General features: G+C 39.3%; 1 protein-coding gene across 1 annotated transcript in view; it reads left to right on the forward strand.

Moving 5' to 3' along the window:
• Positions 1 to 18,789, forward strand: part of KCNQ1 (potassium voltage-gated channel subfamily Q member 1) — a 537,929-nt gene that overhangs the window by 153,768 nt on the left and 365,372 nt on the right. The window contains exons 6-9 of the mRNA XM_074954860.1: positions 20 to 160; positions 15,074 to 15,184; positions 17,074 to 17,169; positions 18,294 to 18,422. Coding sequence (XP_074810961.1) covers positions 20 to 160; positions 15,074 to 15,184; positions 17,074 to 17,169; positions 18,294 to 18,422 — 477 coding nt within the window. The remainder of the gene's footprint in view (positions 1 to 19; positions 161 to 15,073; positions 15,185 to 17,073; positions 17,170 to 18,293; positions 18,423 to 18,789) is intronic.

Raw genomic sequence — 18,789 nt, forward strand, 5'->3', positions numbered from 1 at the left:
GTTTTTATTCTGCTTTCAGGAATTAATAACTACCTTGTATATTGGGTTTCTGGGCCTGATTTTTTCATCTTATTTTGTGTATTTGGCTGAAAAAGACGCTGTGAATGATTCAGGACAAACAGAGTTTGGCAGCTATGCAGATGCCCTGTGGTGGGGAGTCGTAAGTATGAAATATTTTGCAATATAAAATGACAGCGAACATCCTACATTGTTTACTAATACAAAAAGTTCCAGTAAGTGTGGGAGAACAGAAGCCAAATTAAAATTGCCTCATTGCTACAGTATCTTCTGTCATTCTTTTGATATCATGTGAGGCCAGCAGATAATGGTGCAGAAACAGTAAATTGTGGATATTTTATTTATTTTTAGAATAGCAGCCGTGTTAGTCTGTATTTGCAAAAAGAAAAGGAGTACTTGTGGCACCTTAGAGACTAACAATGAAGTTGTAGCTCACGAAAGCTTATGCTCAAATAAATTTGTTAGTCTCTAAGGTGCCACAAGTCCTCCTTTTATTTATTTTTATTAGCAAAGGGGAGTGAACTCTTTAAAATGATTTGGAACAATCAAGCCATGCACATAACTAACCTATATATGTGTTCTCATTACTTTTACCCTTCTGGTACCCTCCTATTGTTTGTTACATTAATTTGTTGTAACTTCTCTTAACATAGAGTTAGTTCCTTTTAGGTGTTGAGCACTCAAGCCGTAGCTTAGCTTTAAGCACGTTGGGTAATCCTTTTGAAGCCAGAAAGGCTACTCACATGCTGAAAATTAAGCATGTGTATTGGGGTCAGTGTACTCAACACCTCTTAGGATCGAGCCCAGGCATTGTAAGCACTTTGGAGCAGGGAACATCCCTCTTCCTTTGTGTTTATACAGTGCCTAGCACAATGATACCCCGGTCTTGACCACCTAGTATCCTCTTGCATGTCTAATATATGGTATTTATAAGGTGCTACTTACCCTTATGTAAAAACAGTATCTAGGTGCTGCATAATTGGTATGAACATTTTAGAACACCCCTAAATACATGTTCTGCTGCTCTTGTGTTCTAAACATCATTCATTAGGCTGTGAATGATGGGAAACTTTGTTCTTTTCAGCTACCTTAATGGTATGATTGATGGAATGATTCCATGGCACCTCTCAGCTAAGGCAAGAGTCAGAACTTAGGCCTACTGACTCCAGAGCTGTCCATTTGTTTGTTCCAATAAATGCACTAATTTTGTTGCATCTACTAATGATGATCTCTCTCTCTCTCTCTCTCTTTTTTTTATTGTCCTTTCACATGCACATATTAAATTGTTTATCAGCCATATTCTGAGAGTTCTATTTTGTACTTTCCTTTCTTTTCCCTCTCTGAATTATAAGAGTCTAGACTGAATTAGCAGAATGTCACAGCAGTTGCACTGTATGTCAAAAAGTACCTTTTTACCTGGTGGTACTTATCAGAAGGCTATAAAAGTGAGAGATGGAAATAACCTTTAGATTATCCATGCCCTCTCTCTTTATTTCCTGGATGTGTCTTTGCTATTGCTGCATGACTGTTCTTAGTAAATGGAACCATCCTCATTAAGCATTCCAAATCCTTAAAAGGAATACATTGCATGGACATCACCAGCGATTCAGCATATGCATTTTCGTAATGCCCTTTATTTTTGGATTCTTATCTTTTGAGGCTTTAAATCACATGGCAGACTTAGATTTTTAACAATAGTGAGACTAAGAAACTAGGGGTCACAGGAAGAAAAAATGTAGCACTGTATTTGTCTGACCTGTAATCTTGACCAGGAGGACATGTTCTTTCTTGAGATATATTCTTTTTTAAATTGTTTTTGCTTGCATTTAGTTTCCCAAATTTCTGCACATGGTACCACTTGCTTTTCCAGCACTAAAACATGTATTGATGAGCTTGTCAACTGCAGGTCTCCTGCTGCTGGAGTGTATCCCTCTCATGAGTATCCGTGAAGTGTATCCCTCTCATGAGTCTACCAATTTATTATGCTACTTAGGCTGCTATTGCAAACTTTATAGCTTTTTCTCTTCCTGTCCACCAAGACTAAAACCTCTTCTAGGATCAGAAACTTGCCATTCAGCACAAGGAAGTGGCAATTTGGCAAGTAATTTTTTCAGGGCTTTCCTGACAATAAAGCATGTTTTTCTCCTCCTTCAGTGCCAGGTTCACATGACACTTAAATTAACAGTGTCAGATGCAGCGACATCTCAATACATTCACCTTGATCTTAGCAATGAAAGTTGTACCTCTGCCAGGCATGACTGGTTCACTAAAATTAGAGTAAAGCTTTTCTTAGCTGGAATGAGACCAATAAGCTTATAAAAATGTTGGCAGGCCTTGCTTTAGGGAATAAGATGATCAGCTGTGGGAGTAATACATACTGCTTCTCCCCCATCACCCCGATTATAACAAAGTTATGTATTTGGTACATTTCATAATGGGGAAATTCTTCTGCTGAAACCCCCATCAAAGTGCAAGACATTGCTGGAGATATGGTTCTAGATTAGATGAATTCCCCAGTCCAAGTATTTTAATTTAACATATACGTTTTAATACCCTACTTAATCTCTAGTTGGAGAATGCTATAGTAATCTAGATTAGTTTTGGTAGAAATAAGGATAACAGTCAAGAGGTCTTAATCAAAGAGGAACAGTTGTAATTGCCTGGCCAACCATATATGAAAAATACATCAGAGACCCCAGGCTGCTGAGCAGTATGGCAAAGTAAAGCACAGGCATAGTCCTTGCATAATTGGTAAGGACACTTCCCTTTTTCCCACTCCTCTGGATGCTTCCACCTACTTGTATGATGCATACATCTGCTTCCATATAGTCAACATTGAATTGCAGTCTTTCATCCCAGGCCTTGTCCCAGCAAGGCAAGGGACTGGAAAAAGAATAAAATTATAAAAGCTGGGTCTGATGTGTAGGGCATGCAAAGGAGATGAGTCACATCACCATACTGATGTCTACAACCCAGCGGAAGGACGATCCAACAGAGAGGAAAGATTGTCCAGTGGAAAAGTGGTCCCAGGCACGATCCCAAGCACTATCTATAGTTTTATGTGATCTCAATAGCTACGCTTCCTTGTTTTAAAACCAATAAAGGCAATGAAAGAAAAATATATGTTAAATACATTTTATAGACACCTGGTTCAGGTTAATTGTTAGGAGGTAATTGCTGGGCACAGTATCGGTACAGGCTTAGGGCTTATCTATTTAAACACTTAGTTCACTGCGAGCTGGTATGTAAACCTGCCCCATACTAATCTGCTGCGCATTGTGTCCATGTGAAGCTCCCTAATGTGCTTTAATCTACTCCCGTTTCAAAGTGGGGTGGATTCCAGATGGCAATGCTTGCTGTGAACTAAGCATTCACCTAGGCAAGCCCATAGTTCCATGGCCTGGTTGGGGGAAAAAACAAGACCGAGAGGGATCTGGGAAACCTGGTTTCCATCACCATGTTCTTGATGCCTTCAATAAAAAAAAAAACCTATGGAGTCAGGATGATGATCAGGGAGGCTGATGAAAAGTGATGATAGTTTGAGCATGTGAGGCCAGATTTCCAAGTGCTCAGCACACAGCAGCTCCAGCTGGGACACTCACAGCCAGTTTTTCAAAGCAGTTCAGTACCCAACCTTCTGAGCTCCTTTGAAAATTTGACCCCATCTATTTAAAACAGGGCATCACTTCCCCTGCACGAGAGAAGCATTCACAATCGGTGTTTCTCATGGGCCAATAGTCTTTGCTTTGGCTAGCCATCAAGGATCTGGTCATCTCACACGTAGTTGTCACCTTTCTGAACACATGCAAATACAACCCTGGTGCACTTGAGAAGACTCTTCATGGCAAGTGCTGGGTAAGAGGTGCTCTGGTTTTATCACAGCCGGGATATTTTTGCTTTTGACAAAAATAAGGAAAGAATGCACAATGTTGCAGTTAGGGTGAATACTTTTCATTGGGCCTTCTGCTGAAAAACCTTCCTCAATTTGAATTTATTTTAGCACTTCATACTGTACCTGTTAGTCTGTGGCCTCCCTAGAGCAGCCTGAAGGTAATGTCCAGTATTGTATAAAATTTTTGTGTCAGTTCAGCTTTGGAGGCAAGCAGATGCCGTTTAAGTTACCTTCAGCCAATTAACTTACGTTCTGACAGAAAAGTACTGTCATTTATGTATTACCAATGATTTATTATCTACATATAAAATACAAATACTGTGATCTAAAACAAAAGAAAAATGGAGGAGGAGTGGGAAATCTAAACTATTGTGGCTAAGCTATTGTTCCTATCCCGATTTGTAATCTTGAAGATTTAATATATGGCTTCAAGAAAATGCCGAAAAAAATGTTCTCACAAATCTCACTTTCAGGAAACCTGTTTGTGTATTTCTTCCTTAGCCATTAAACTGAACCCAGCCTGAGGCAGATTTAGGGAGCTCTGCTTTTCATATCTGTTCCATGATACAGTATTTCCATCTCCCACATCTGAGCAAACCTCCTTCAGGGAAACCATGATGTAGATTGCCTTGGCTACCCCCTCTGATCATGAACACTATTTGCCCTGATCGACTACTGAACATACTTCTGCATGGATAATACAGTGCACAGATTCCTTTGAAAGGCATTCTTAACGATTGTCTGCCAGGGGTCTCATTTAGTTGCAAAAGGTTTCTGTCCTTTCTGTAAAATTCTTAGATATCTGCCTGCCTACTGTCTTCCTCTACACTGAGGGCCCAGTTCAGCATAACCGTGTAAGTAATACCATCTGTTTAGCCACACGCATAAGCATTTGCTTAAATTCCATTGAAAGTAAGTTGGACTTAAGCACTCGCTTAAGTGCTTTTGCTGAACTAGGGTGGGAATTCCTTGCAGACTTAACTTTAAGCCATGCATAAAAGGTTTGCTGAATCAGGGCATAAGGTCTTCACAGATCAAGTTGGTTTCATCCATTCTAGTCATTTAATGGCAGGTGCACATACGTTTTGGAACATTGCCTCACAAAAGGGAGCCTACATCATTTGGAGGCCTTCTTAAATACAATCTTAAAATCCAGAGTAGACTGTAACTTGAGTTCACCTTTGGACATGTAAGGAAAAACAAGTCCGTCTGTTATTTGCAGACTGTACTAAGGGAGGAGACTGGGCTCACCTCCACCCCCTTCTAATCTTCTCTGGGTGTTGTAGCTTCTTTGAGCATGAGTTCAGATTTCAAAATGCTGCTTACTTGGGATTTATGCATCTTGTCTCTGAACTTTGATTTTATGGGCAGTTCAAGTGGCCTTTAATCCTCACTTAGTAAAGACCTGTGGTGTGGGATTGGTTTTCTCCGTTTCTTTCAGAATTCTTGCGAGCAAAATATCGATAAAGGAACTTTTGTATGTAATGAGCATCACCTTTCTTCCAAGATCTTTGCAGTTGTGTTAAAAAGATACCAAAGAGCTAGAAGACAATTCTGGCTAATAACATTCAAATAGTTTTTAGAAACTGATCTTCCATTTCAATGAAAAATAAAGAAATGTTTTATAACTAGAAATTGATTACCTTTTAGGCCAGATTTTAAACTGTCATAACTTCATCGACTTCAGCTGAGCCAAGACAATTTATACAAATTGAGTATCTGGATGTACATGGTTAGCTTTTCCAATTGAATGAACTGTTTTTACAAGGTGGTATGTAGGGTCTAGATGTTTGTACTAGGTTGAAATGAACCACATTGCAGTTTTCAGTGTGACCTAGCTAGAATTCTAACAGGGCTGCTTTAATATATTTCACAAGCAGGTCCCTGAATTCTAGGCATGGCTCCCGTTCCCCTTCTGCAAGGCATTTGACTTGGTGCCATTTTGATTAAAAACTAGAATGATATAAAATTAACTTGTCCCATAGATTAAAAGCTGGCTAACTGATAGGTCTCAAAATATAACTGTAAACGTGAAATCACCAATGAGCGGGTTCTAATGGGGTCTGGTAGGGTTCAATCCTTGGCTCTCTTATTTAACATTTTTATCAATGCCCTGGAAGAAAACAGATTCATCACTGATAAAGTTTCCAGGTGATACAAAAATTGAGAGAATGGTAAATAATGAAGAGGGCATTTCACTGATACAAAGTGATCTGAATCACTTGGTACACTGGGCACAAGCACATGCTATGTATTTTAATAGGGCTAAATGTAAATATATACCTCTAGAAACAAAAAATGTAGGCTGTATATGTTGGGGTGCTCTATCCTGAGAAGCAGTGACTCTGAAAAAAGCTTTGAGGATTGTGGTGGATAATCAGCTGAACATGAGCTCCCAGTGTGATGCACTGGCCAAAAGGACTAATGCAATCATAATCTTGAATAGCAGTAGAGAGGTTATTTTATCTCTTTGTCACTGGTAAGACTGCTACTGGGATACCATGTCCAATTCTGGCTCCCACAATTCATGAAGGATGTTGATAAATTGGAGAGGGTTCAGAGAAGAGCCACAAGAATGGTTAAAGGATTAGAAAAAATGCTTTATACTGATAGATTCAAGGAGATCAGTCTATTTAGCTTAACAACGTGAAGGTTAAGGGGTGACTAGATTGCAGTCTGTAAATATCTACATGGGGAACAAATATTTAATAATGGGCTCTTCAGTCTAGTAGAGAAAAGGTATGATACGATCCAGTAACTGGAAGCTGATGCGAGACAAATGCAGGCTGGAAATGAAGTGTATATTTTCAACAATGAGGGTAATTAACCATTGAAACAATTTACTAAGTGTTGTGGTGGATTCTCCATCAGAGACCATTTTTAAATCAAGAATGGACGTTTTTCTAAAAGATCTACTCTAGGAATTATTTTGGAGAAGTTCTGTGACCTGTGTTATACAGATCAGATTAGTTGATCACAATGTTTGCCTTCGGCCTTAGGAATCCATGAATCCATGACTATATGATACTTGACTTTCTTGCATAAGTAAAACTGCCCTTTTCTCTTGTTTCTCTTAACTCTGAGTCATTTATATAGTGCTTTTTCTTTTCACTATAAATATTATTACATCATTAAGTATAGTAAAGTAAAAATATGGAATGGAAGAAATTATCTGTAGAATTTTCCCCACACCCTTCACAAACTATTATCAGAATCTCTTCATATGTAGGTTTCAGGGTAGCAGCCATGTTAGTCTGTATCCGCAAAAAGAAAAGGAGGACTTGTGGCACCTTAGACACTAACAAAGTCATATGTAGCAAACTTTTGCTCAAACATTTCCTTTGATCGTGCAGATGAGATTTAGAAGATACTACTCAGATTGGCTGCTTTACTTTCTGTTTGTGGGTCATGCCAGTAGAACCATGCCAGAGAGAGATTAAATGCAGTTATTCACAGGTCTTTCATGCAGAAACTGGGCTTTGCACAAAATCATCAAAGTTAGGTAATAGAAACTCTCCGTTACTTGTAGATTTCAAGAATCATGTGCTCAAATTCAACACTGGAGAATTCAAATCCAGTATATGGTGCTAGCTGTTGACTTTGTGCATATACCCTGATTAATGGTGGTCAGCAGATATCCACTGTTTCCCATTTATTTGATTAGTAACCGTGGGTTGGCATGCTGTAGTCTCTCAAACAATGAAAGTGGATATCTGTTTACTATTAAAATCTAAACAAGTAACAATGGATTAATTATCCGGCTTGGATACAAAGCTGCCTGTATTCCCTGTGGGTTTTACTGCCTATGTGTGTGCACAGCCATAAGATCATTTGTGTGTGTGTGTATTAGAATCAAGCCATTTACTTCTGAATAAAAATAATCATATCACTGCAAGCAATAAATCATCAATGCATTTTTGCAAAATTTTCTTTTAAAGAATATGGATTTATAAATCTGAAACCTGCTGGGAGGTTTTAAAATCTTTGTTAAGATTAATTTCCTTTAGTTTAGTCATCCTATATTCTGGGGGGGGGTGGGAACAAACAAAAAAATACCCTGAATCTTTCCTCACATCATCATTAATACAGTACAATGCAACTTACTTTTCTGTGATGTCTTTCATTACAAATAATATGGAAAAAAAATCAGGTCTCTCTCAAGCTCTGTGACTGTTGAAGGTAAGTTGGTGAAACCTTGTACCAGCCTCTCTTTCACAGTGCAGAGAAAATAACTTTGGTGCATGCACAGACAAGCCCAAAGCTTTTATCTAGTTTCCAGCATTCAGACTCTAGCATACCTCTTTGTGCTGCCAGATCTCCCAAGCTAAGTAGTTTCAGACTTGGTCACTATTTGGATAGGAGACCTACAAACAACAGCTAGGTTTTGTACAAAGTGATGTAGATAATTGATAAGGTGACACACTTTCCTCTGAGTCAGCTCTGAATTCATGCCAAGTTTGATGTTAGGGGACACTAAGGCGCTGTCTTTTGGAAGAGACATAAAATCAGACTGATGAAATTAAGCTATTGTTTGAACAGAGATTTTTGCTTATTTGCTTGCCTGCAGATTAGAGAGTTAGAACCAGTTTGCTGTGAAATTTAAGATGGGATGCGTGAATCTCTGTACTTATAATTAAGCCATAGACTTCTTCAGTTCCACATCTACATTCGAAAATATTTTTATTTGTTTTGTGATGGGATTTTTAAATTAGGACTTTATAAAATGGTCAATGGCTTTATCGTTCAGCCTTTGACCCAGTTCATGATCAAAGGATCTTGTGATCATCTTAATGAAAGTCACATAATTCATGTATCAGAGTAGCAACCATGTTAGCCTGTATCCGCAAAAAGAACAGGAGTACGTGTGGCACCTTAGAGACTAACAAATTTATTTGAGCATAAGCTTTCGTGGGCTAAAACCCACTTCATCGGACGCATGCAGTGGAAAATACAGTAGGAAGATATATATAGATATAGATATATATACAAAGAGAACTTGAAACAATGGGTGTTATCATACACACTATAACGAGAGTGATCAGTTAAGGTGAGCTATTACCAGCAGGAGAAAAAAAAAACCCTTTTGTAGTGATAATCAAGATGGGCCATTTCCAGCAGCCGACAAGGAGATGTGAGGAACAGTAGGGGGGGAAAATAAACATAGGAAAATAGTTTTACTTTGTGTAATGACACATCCACTCCCAGTCTTTATTCAAGCCTAATTTAATGGTGTCCAGTTTGCAAATTAATTCCAATTCAGCAGTCTCTCGTTGGAGTCGGTTTTTGAAGTTTTTTTGTTGTAATATTGCGACTTTTAGGTCTGTAATAGAGTGACCAGGGACACTGAAGTGTTCTCCAACTGGTTTTTGAATGTTATAATTTTTGACGTCTGATTTGTGTCCATTTATTCTTTTACATAGAGACTGTCCAGTTTGACCAATGTACATGGCAGAGGGGCATTGCTGGTACATGATGGCATATATCACATTGGTAGATGTGCAGGTGAACAAGCCTCTGATAGTGTGGCTGATGTGATTAGGCCCTATGATGGTGTCCCCTGAATAGATATGTGGACACAGTTGGCAACGGGCTTTGTTGCAAGCATAGGTCCCTGGGTTACTGTTTTTGTTGTGTAGTGTGCGGTTGCTGGTGAGTATTTGCTTCAGGTTGGGGGGCTGTCTGTAAGCAAGGACTGGCCTGTCTCCCAAGATCTGTGAGAGTAATAGGTCGTCCTTCAGGACAGATTGTAGATCCTTGATGATGTGCTGGAGAGGTTTTAGTTGGGGGCTGAAGGTGATGGCTAGTGGAGTTCTGTTATTTTCTTTGTTGGGCCTGTCCTGTAGTAGGTGACTTCTGGGTACTCTTCTGGCTCTGTCAATCTGTTTCTTCTCTTCAGCAGGTGGGTATTGTAGTTGTAAGAATGCTTGATAGAGATCTTGTAGGTGTTTGTCTCCGTCTGAGGGGTTGGAGCAAATGCGGTTGTATCGTAGAGCTTGGCAGTAGAGAATGGATCGTGTGGTGTGGTCTGGATGAAAGCTGGAGGCATGTAGGTAGGAATAGCGGCCAGTAGGTTTCCGGTATAGGGTGGTGTTGATGTGACTATCGCTTATTAGCACCGTAGTGTCCAGGAAGTGGATCTCTTGTGTGGACTGGTCCAGGCTGAGGTTGATGGTGGGATGGAAATTCATGTAGACTATTTGATATTTTGGAACTGCTACACAGATCGCTGACAATCAGCTATGCTGGGTTTTAGACCTGCTGAGTCTGGAGAATTTTTTTTCTTCATGACATCTGCTGAGTTGGGATAAAACCCCTGATTTTCATCAGAGATTACCTAATCAAGCCTAGGTGAAAGGCCTAGCAAGGAATGCCAAATTTCTAATTGCACAAACCCAAACACCCTTGCCATGCCCCTGTACCTCCCCTTCTCTGAGGCCCTGCCCCTTGCTCTCCCCCACCCTCACTCACTTTCACTGGGATGGGACAGGGGGTTGGGGTGAGGGTGCCCACTCTGGGCTGAGAGGTGGGGCTGAGGGGCTTGGAGTGTGGGAGAGGGATCCAGGCTGGGGCAGGGGGTTAGGGTTCAGGCTATGGGAGGGAGTTTGGGTGCGGGAGGGGGCTCAGGGCTGGAGGTGAGGGCTCTGCCTGCGGGTACGGGGTTTGGGGTGGGCCAGGGATGAGGGGTTCGGGGTACAGGAGGAGGCTCCGGGCTGAGGCCAAGAGGTTTGGAGTGAGGGAGGGGGTGCAGAAAGGAGTGTGGGCTCTGGCAGGGGGTTTGGGTGCTGGAGGGGGCTCAGGGCTAGGACAGAAGGTTGGGGTGCAGGAGAGGGTGGGGGCAGTGTGAAGAGACCCCCTGGCCACCCCTGCACCTAGGAGCCAGAGGGACATGCCCATCACTTCCGGGAGCTGTGTGGAGCCAGGTGGTGCAGGGAGCCTGCCTTAGCCCCGCTGTGCCACCAACCGGACTTTTAGCAGCCTAATATCTCCCAGATCGCTTTCAATAGCCACTGGGAGTTCGACGCCGATTGCAGTAGACTACTGGCCAATCCAGGAGGGTTGGCAACCCTACTTATAACTCTGGTGGGAAGTACCTTATTCATGGAATTTCACTACAAGAGGAGCTGCTAGGGAGAGGCATGACCATGAAAAGTGGCAACAGGAGCTGACTCAGTGTCCTTTTCTGTACCACCACAGCGATAGCAGCCTTGTCTCAATTCTGAGATTACTCCATGAATGTTAGCTTCATTTTGGCTCTGAGTCCCACACTGTTTTCCAAAGGGTGATGATGGCAGACTGATTTGTGTTCCTGAGGGAGAGACTAGAAAAAGTCTACAATTAACTTGTTTTGTACCTATTAAAATTACTTTGATGCATTTCTTACCTGAGGATTTTTCTCTGAGACTGCAAATGTGCTTGAAAACACTTTTTAATGAAGAGAAGAATTATCTGTTTGTACATCCTTGCTCAGAGAAAGATACTTTAGTCAGTGTTTTAACATTTACCAGTTCCTCTCGTTAGCATATGTCCTTAATACTGGCTTTAACCAATTGGATATTAGGAACTTATCGACTGAACTTAACTAAGTAAGTCTTTCCTGTGAAGCAATGTAATTACGCCTGAGATAAAGCCATATCCTCAGGCCCTAAGTTAGCAGCAGAGCAGGTCTCAGTTGTTCTACCTATAACAGTGCTGTAAAACTAACAAGCTGACAGTTATTAAAACATTGCCTTCACTTTTAGTATCATATTACAATACCAATTTTGAGTGAACAAAGTATAATTCACACACTACCAGGAGGTGGATATAAATATTTTCTGCAGTTGAAAAATGTGCTCATTTGTATTTTTACCATGAGTTTTTAAAAACAAAAAGATACACTTGAAATATCTAGAAAAGTATACTTTGCCTTACACGCAAACCAAGCCTGATTCCCATAGTTGATTTCAACAAAGTTTGAGTGCTCAGCAAGAGGAGCTAGAGTGCTCAGAACTTTTTAAAATCAAGTAATTTATGCTTAGTATAATTTTCATTCTAGCATTTTTATATATTAATACAGTACAATGTAATAATTATGCAGATACTACTCTGAACTTTGTTTAACTGTGTAATGTTGGACAGTTAGAGGGTTATGCTAACATCTTTAACTCTCTGTACCCATTTATTCCATCAAAATTAACACAACAGCATCTAACCTGCTTAGGTCCTTTTGAAAATCTCACTGAGACCCTATCTGCATTATTAAGCAACTAAATACTTTTGAAAATCTGGCACAAGTTCCTTGCCCATCTTTGATGTTACTCCTGTTACAAGACAGGAGTAACCTGATGGATGCATAACAGCAATGTCATTAATGCAAGATCAGGTTCCCCTGAGTTCTGTCCAGCACACCACCTTTTACCTTGCATTTATTAATATACCTTGCATTGTTCAGGGACAACCCCTTAATGTATTTTTGCAGAGGTGGGAGCAAGTTTGGAAATATGCTACATTTCTGTTTAGTTAAATATTGGGTATTTTGTGGGTTTTTATAAATTTTTTTTAAATAAGTATATTTTAGGGATTGTGTAGTTGTGACCTGCAGTGAATCTGAAGCATAGGTGAGTTGCTAAATGCTCATTTCTATAATGCATCGTTTTACCTAGGTAAAAACATTAAGAAATTGCATTCTCAGATGTTTCATAATTCAGTTCATAATTGAATTCATTTTGGGGAGCAAATATGATCGTTGGCATAAAGTACAGTTAATAGCTGGCAACTACTGACACAAAAATACAGCACATTTCCATTTGGAGTTTATTACTTATCATTATTTGTCTTAAAGATGACAGGACAGACAAAGGTTGGGAGGGGAAGCAAGGCAGGGGGAGGTGAAGTGACTTGTCGAAGGTCATTGCCCAAGTTAATGGTATAGCTTGGATTAGGACCCACATCCCCAGTTTTCCAGTCCAGTGACATATCATGAGAACATGTAGCCTCCAGATAAAAGTAGCCGACAGAATGCCAAATATCCAAACTTGGAAGTGGTTTGTGACCTGCGAGAATTTTAATTGCTCTTGGAGGCTGAATTTACACCTACTGCACTGTTGTATTAGATGCCATTATTTCTGCAGCGCACAGGAGAAAGCCTTGACTTCCTGTAAACAATGACTTGGTGCAGACTTAATAAGCCTCGCTATGCTACATCAGCATTGTGGTAATCTTCACATCAGTGCTGTGAAAACCTAACTTCCAGGTGTTTCCTCTGTGTTGCGTGTTGTTTGTAGTTAGTACTGATGTACTAAGTGAATTAGGCTGCGTTTTAGGGATTTGTTGCTGTACAGAAATCACTCTAGTTTGGCCCTTGCTGCTTACATCAATACTATGTGCTAATAAATCTCACGATTACCTCGTGTGGTATTGTACAAATTCACTGCATGTGTCCTTAGCATGAGCCATGAAGTAGTCTTAGCAGATATCTCCTGCATGTAAATAAAATCAGCAGTTCAGTCTTGAGCAGAACTGGGCTGGCAGTGTTTCCTGAAGGAAGAGCAAGCCCATGGCCCAGCAATTTCATGTACTGTAAAGTTTTCCAAGTCATGAAGTCTTAAATTAATGCTTGTACTTTGCAACATGTTAACATGTACTTTGTTGTAATTCAATTTCCTGTACCTTTTCATTCTTCTGTGAATGAGGAGGCAGGCACAGAGAGGTAAATTGACTTCCCTAAGGTCACACAGATAGTGGGAAAGATGGGAGTAGATCCAATGTCTAATGACTTCCAGTTGCTTTCTCTGCCCAAAATAAGGGGTCTTCCTGTCTAAAAATATATAATAAATAGCAATGTCATTTTACAAATGCTGAAACATAGTCTCCCTTAGAGGTTAAGAAATCTGAGCATCAGACATCCCAGTTTCTCAAGGGTGGAGGGATAGCTCAGTGGTTTGAGTATTGGCCTGCTAAACCCAGGGTTGTGAGTTCAATCCTTGAAGGGGTCATTTAGGGATGGGGGGGGGAGGGGAAATTGGGGGTTGGTCCTGCTTTGAGCAGGGGGTTGGACTTAGATGATCTCCTGAGGTCCCTTCCAACCCTGATATTCTATGATTCAACCAGGTTCATATCACAACCACCATAGGTTGGAATGACCATCTGAATCTTTCAGGGCACTCCACTGCTTCTATGTACAACTCTGTTAGTATATATTAAAACAAGAACCCGTGACTGAGGACAAGTTTATTGAGAGATCCTGTCAAAGCCCAATGAAAATATTAGAAGCAGTTTAGAACCCAATCCTGCAACTTGTTGCATGTGGATAGACAGCTGCAGCCTCATGAAGCCCTATTGTTTTGCATATCCTGTGTGTGACAAGCCCCAGGATTATGACCTTAATTTGAAAATAAGCTTTATTTAAGAGTACCAAATATTAGTTTCAAATATTTATAACACTGAAAAATGTCCTAGAGAGGTTTTATATAAACACCTAGATAGAAAAAATTTAGTACATTTGGTTGAAGAAATGGAGGAAAAAAATGCTATTGGAAGTTACAGTGTTGGAAGTGTTTCTGTACTATTGTCCGTCCAAGCTGACTGGGTTTTTCCATTCAAACTTTTCGTGGGCATTATCTTTTTATAGACTTTTTTCCCCAAAACAAGAATTTTCACAAACGAAAAGCTTCAATTTGGAAAAATCCTACAATGTGTGACTAAGCTAATCAATTAAACATGGCAATGCAACCTTTCTTCCCCTTCCCCCAAAAAACAAAACAAAAAGCCTTGAAAGTGAAAAAATGAAAACAACTCCCCCGAAACAGCAAACACACACCAAAAAATAGCAGAGAGAGTGAGAGAAGAAAAAACTGAAGAACAGACTAAATTCTCATCAAATTTCCATCCATATTTTTTAAATGAAATTTTTCAAATGAAACCAAAATAGTTTTGCAGAAATTTTCATTTTTTAAAGAAGGGTACTTTCTTACATTTTTTGTGTGTGTGGAAAAACTTTTGATCAGAGCTACAATTTAATGGCAACATAGTATAGTTCTTAATGTAAATAAATGCTTTGTGCAAAAAATAGACTTGTGCATAATTTTGCACCTCTGATTGTAACCAACTGGCTATGCATGTCAAAAAAATGAATGAAGGCTATGTTAATATTTTCTGTAATGCCATATGTACTTCTTTTTACAGGTGACTGTTACAACTATTGGTTATGGGGATAAGGTACCTCAGACATGGATAGGAAAGACCATTGCATCTTGTTTTTCCGTGTTTGCTATCTCATTTTTTGCCCTTCCTGCGGTAGGTTCTCTTGTGGGTTTTTTTCTGACAGTTTGTTCTTAAATGAATTAATGGACCATTGCATCTTTTATGAATAATATCTTCAGCTTGCCAACATTTTTTTAAAATATCAAAAGTAGCTAAAAATAATTTTTATGCTTCCTTATCAATTTTATATAGTGTTCTATTTACTGCAGTCTACATTTGCTAGAGTTCTCGTCTAAACAGTTTTTTTAGCCTGAAAATGAAAGTTTAAATGAGAATACCTTTCTCTTCAGGTTTTAGAGGTGTACAATACATTGAATTCACATGGTAATCATTTTTGTGAGTGCACTAATGCTGATGTTTTAGTTTTGTAAAGCCCCAGTACATCATAAGCACTTCAGCATGTGCTTAAGTGTCATTGAAGTCAATGGGTTTAAATACTCTGCTGAATAGGGATGAATTTAAGCATGTGCTTTGCTGAATCAGGAAATTTAAACCTTTATTAGAATATGCATAGAAGTGTCTTAACAGGTATAAACTTGCATTATTTTTGTCTGTTCTTTTCCATTCTTACTTCACCCCCCCCCTTTCTACTACTCAGAAATGACCTTTGATAAATAAATGACTTGTAAAGCTATTTCTTTGATTCTGATTTTTTTCTGAATTTAATGTCTTCAGGGATGTTTTTAAAGTAATTATTCTGACGTCTTTATCTCCACGAACATGCTTATAACTTGCCTGTCAGTTTTCCCAGTTAGTTGTAGCTGTAAAATAAACTTATTTTCAGTGTTGTTTTGATACAAAGGAGAAATAATTAATCTGTTTTTTGCATAGGACAACTAACAAAAGGTAGGTGTTGTCCTCCCGGTAATAATAATTGGTTCATAATAAGCGTTTTATGCGTCTACCTTGTCCTAAGAGTGTGGTCAAAAAGAAATACTAATGCAGCTAAACACAACTGGAATGGGTCTTTGGGTCTAGTGCAAACCCTTAATAATTCCAAAACTAAATGTAGCATGGGTCACTTGTTTAATCGTCATCGCCTCTGTGACCTCCGTTAAATGAATTTCAGAGAGAACAAAATACATTTCCTATTAATTTCTAACTGGAACATTTGATGAGTGGCAGAGTTCAGTACAGTAAAGCCAAGGTAGCCAGCTGCCCTGTTGTCTTACATTGGCTTAATTAGAACCCACTATTCTCTAGTGGTGTAGTTCCAGGTGTAACAGTGGTAGAGGCCATAGTGTAAACAGGTCTCAGTTGTATTTACCACTGTGTTGATAAACCTGACATTAAATGTCTCCACAGAGGAGGTGATAACTAAACAAGTGAACTGGACTATGCTTACTTTTGGAATGGTTTACTAGACCTCATATATTAATTGCTCTTGAGTCGGATCAGATGACATGGCGGTAAACTCACCTGAGTCCTGAAAACACTTCAGCGTCCACCGTTGCTACCACTGGTGGAGAATCATAGGCCCCAATTTCCCTACTATAGACGCATCCAAAGAGGCTTGCTTATGACTTAATAATACATGGACTTTTCATCACACTGAAGGGGTAGGCAAATCAGGGTAAAAACACGCTTTCAGATTTGACTCTTCATCTGCACAAGGATTCATGTGGTTTTCAGACTGTGAAATACCATCTACACTTATTCTCTAGAGGGTTGATCCAAAGCTGAAAGATTCCCATTGACTTGTATGGGCTTTGGATCAGGCCACAAAAGAACTATCATTTTAAGTTCCAAGAAGAAATACTAACCAAGACTGAAAACTACTGCATATTACGTCATTTCCCCTGAATAATTAGCTAAGTTGTTTATGATGCTGAATAAAACTTTATTAATATGATGTAATTTGGCCAGAGTGTTGAAATATTTTTTTTCTGAACGTTAGATCTTTATTTTCTTTTTTCCCTTAGGGAATTCTCGGTTCAGGCTTTGCCTTGAAGGTACAACAGAAACAAAGACAGAAACACTTTAACCGTCAAATCCCAGCTGCTGCGTCTCTCATTCAGGTACCTGGACTGCTATATTTTAAATGCATTTATTTTCTCCCTTTTATTTCAGGCTGTTTTTTTTTCAAAGCTGCCTGAAGGATTTGGACACCAAATTCCCATTAAAAATTAATTGGGAATCCAGTTCTCCTAGGTGACTCTGAAAATCACATCCTTAAAGGGAAAATCGTGGCCAGAGCAATTGGAACTATTCTTCACAAAAGACAGTGCAAACTGTTCAGATCAGCTGTTTTGAATTTCTTGCAGAAAAATATCCTGTGATGGTGGTTTGTTTAATACAAGAGTTGTTAGAGCTGATCACCAGTACTCTCATTACATCTTGCAGCAACTACAAATTAGAGCTGTGCAGTTCCCAAAATTTCTATCCTGCAGAAAATTTTGCATTTCAATAAAAAAACAAAATGAACAAACCAAAACCTATTACAAATCCAAACAAAAGGTCAGTTATGCAAAATTTTCCATGGGACGAACACTTTCAAAAAATTCCAATTTGGAGGAACTAAAATGGAATTTTTCAAAAATTTCTGGTCTGAGCTCTCTGGGCTCCCGGGAACCCAGCTCATCTGGGGAGCCCAGACAGCCTTCCAGGTAAATTGTCATGGAGATTGGGAACTCCAGCTTACAAGAGCCTTGCCAAGTGGACTTTTGGGGAGTCAGCTTCTCAGGGAGTTGACTTCCTGGGAGGTCAGGAAGACCAGGAAGTCCCATTTTACAGATAGTGACCTGAGAAGTTAGGTGATGTGCCCAACCAAGGTCACGGAGGGAATCCATGAAGAGCAGGGAATTCAACTGAGGTCTCTTGAGTCCCACCCCAGAGGGCTTCCTACCAGGCCATCCTTCCCTCTTCATGTTGTCCTGACCCTGCTTATTGCAAATAAAACACGTAGTTAAATAAAGAACACTTCTCCCCCTTTTTTGTTTATCAAACAATTTAAAACTAGATGGACTGAATTTACTAAATGAGGATTTTCCATAATGCGAAATGATAAATTATCCTTCATTTCTGAAGGAACCTGAACACATCAATAATTTTTAATATCCTCTTTAACTTTCAGGAAAATCACATTTTAGAAGCTTTAACAATGAATCTATTGTAATAATTGTACTGCTAACGTTTATTTTAGACTGCATGGAGGTGCTATGCAGCAGAAAACCCAGACTCTTCTACGTGGAAAATATACATAAGAAAACCTGCCAAAAATTATCATTTGATGTCACCTAGTCCAAAACCAAAGAAATCAGTAATGGTATCGGTAAGTAACCCTGGTTTTCTTTCCCATTTTGGTTGTTCAGTGAATACATATGCTTGGTAGATTGATTGGAATTTGCTCATTCTCCAGAGGCTATAAATTGTATTTGTATTACAGGATATTGCTTGGTCTTAAAGTTTTGCTTTTCAGATGAACATTGGGGTTTTCCAGATAGAAACATTTATATCTGCAGTTTACTTTGCTGCAATTCACTGGTTTGATTTTGATGGACATGAGAGTTTTGAGGGACACAGCAGTGACATAACGCATTTCTATCAACCAGTAATTGAATGCAGGACACTGCGAAATAATGAGCAATGGGAAGGTAAAACAATATATTGCAATGGTAAAATACTGTGCTGCTCTCAAA

Source organism: Natator depressus, chromosome 6 (assembly GCF_965152275.1).
Source record: "Natator depressus isolate rNatDep1 chromosome 6, rNatDep2.hap1, whole genome shotgun sequence".
Classification (NCBI taxonomy): Eukaryota; Metazoa; Chordata; order Testudines; family Cheloniidae; genus Natator; species Natator depressus.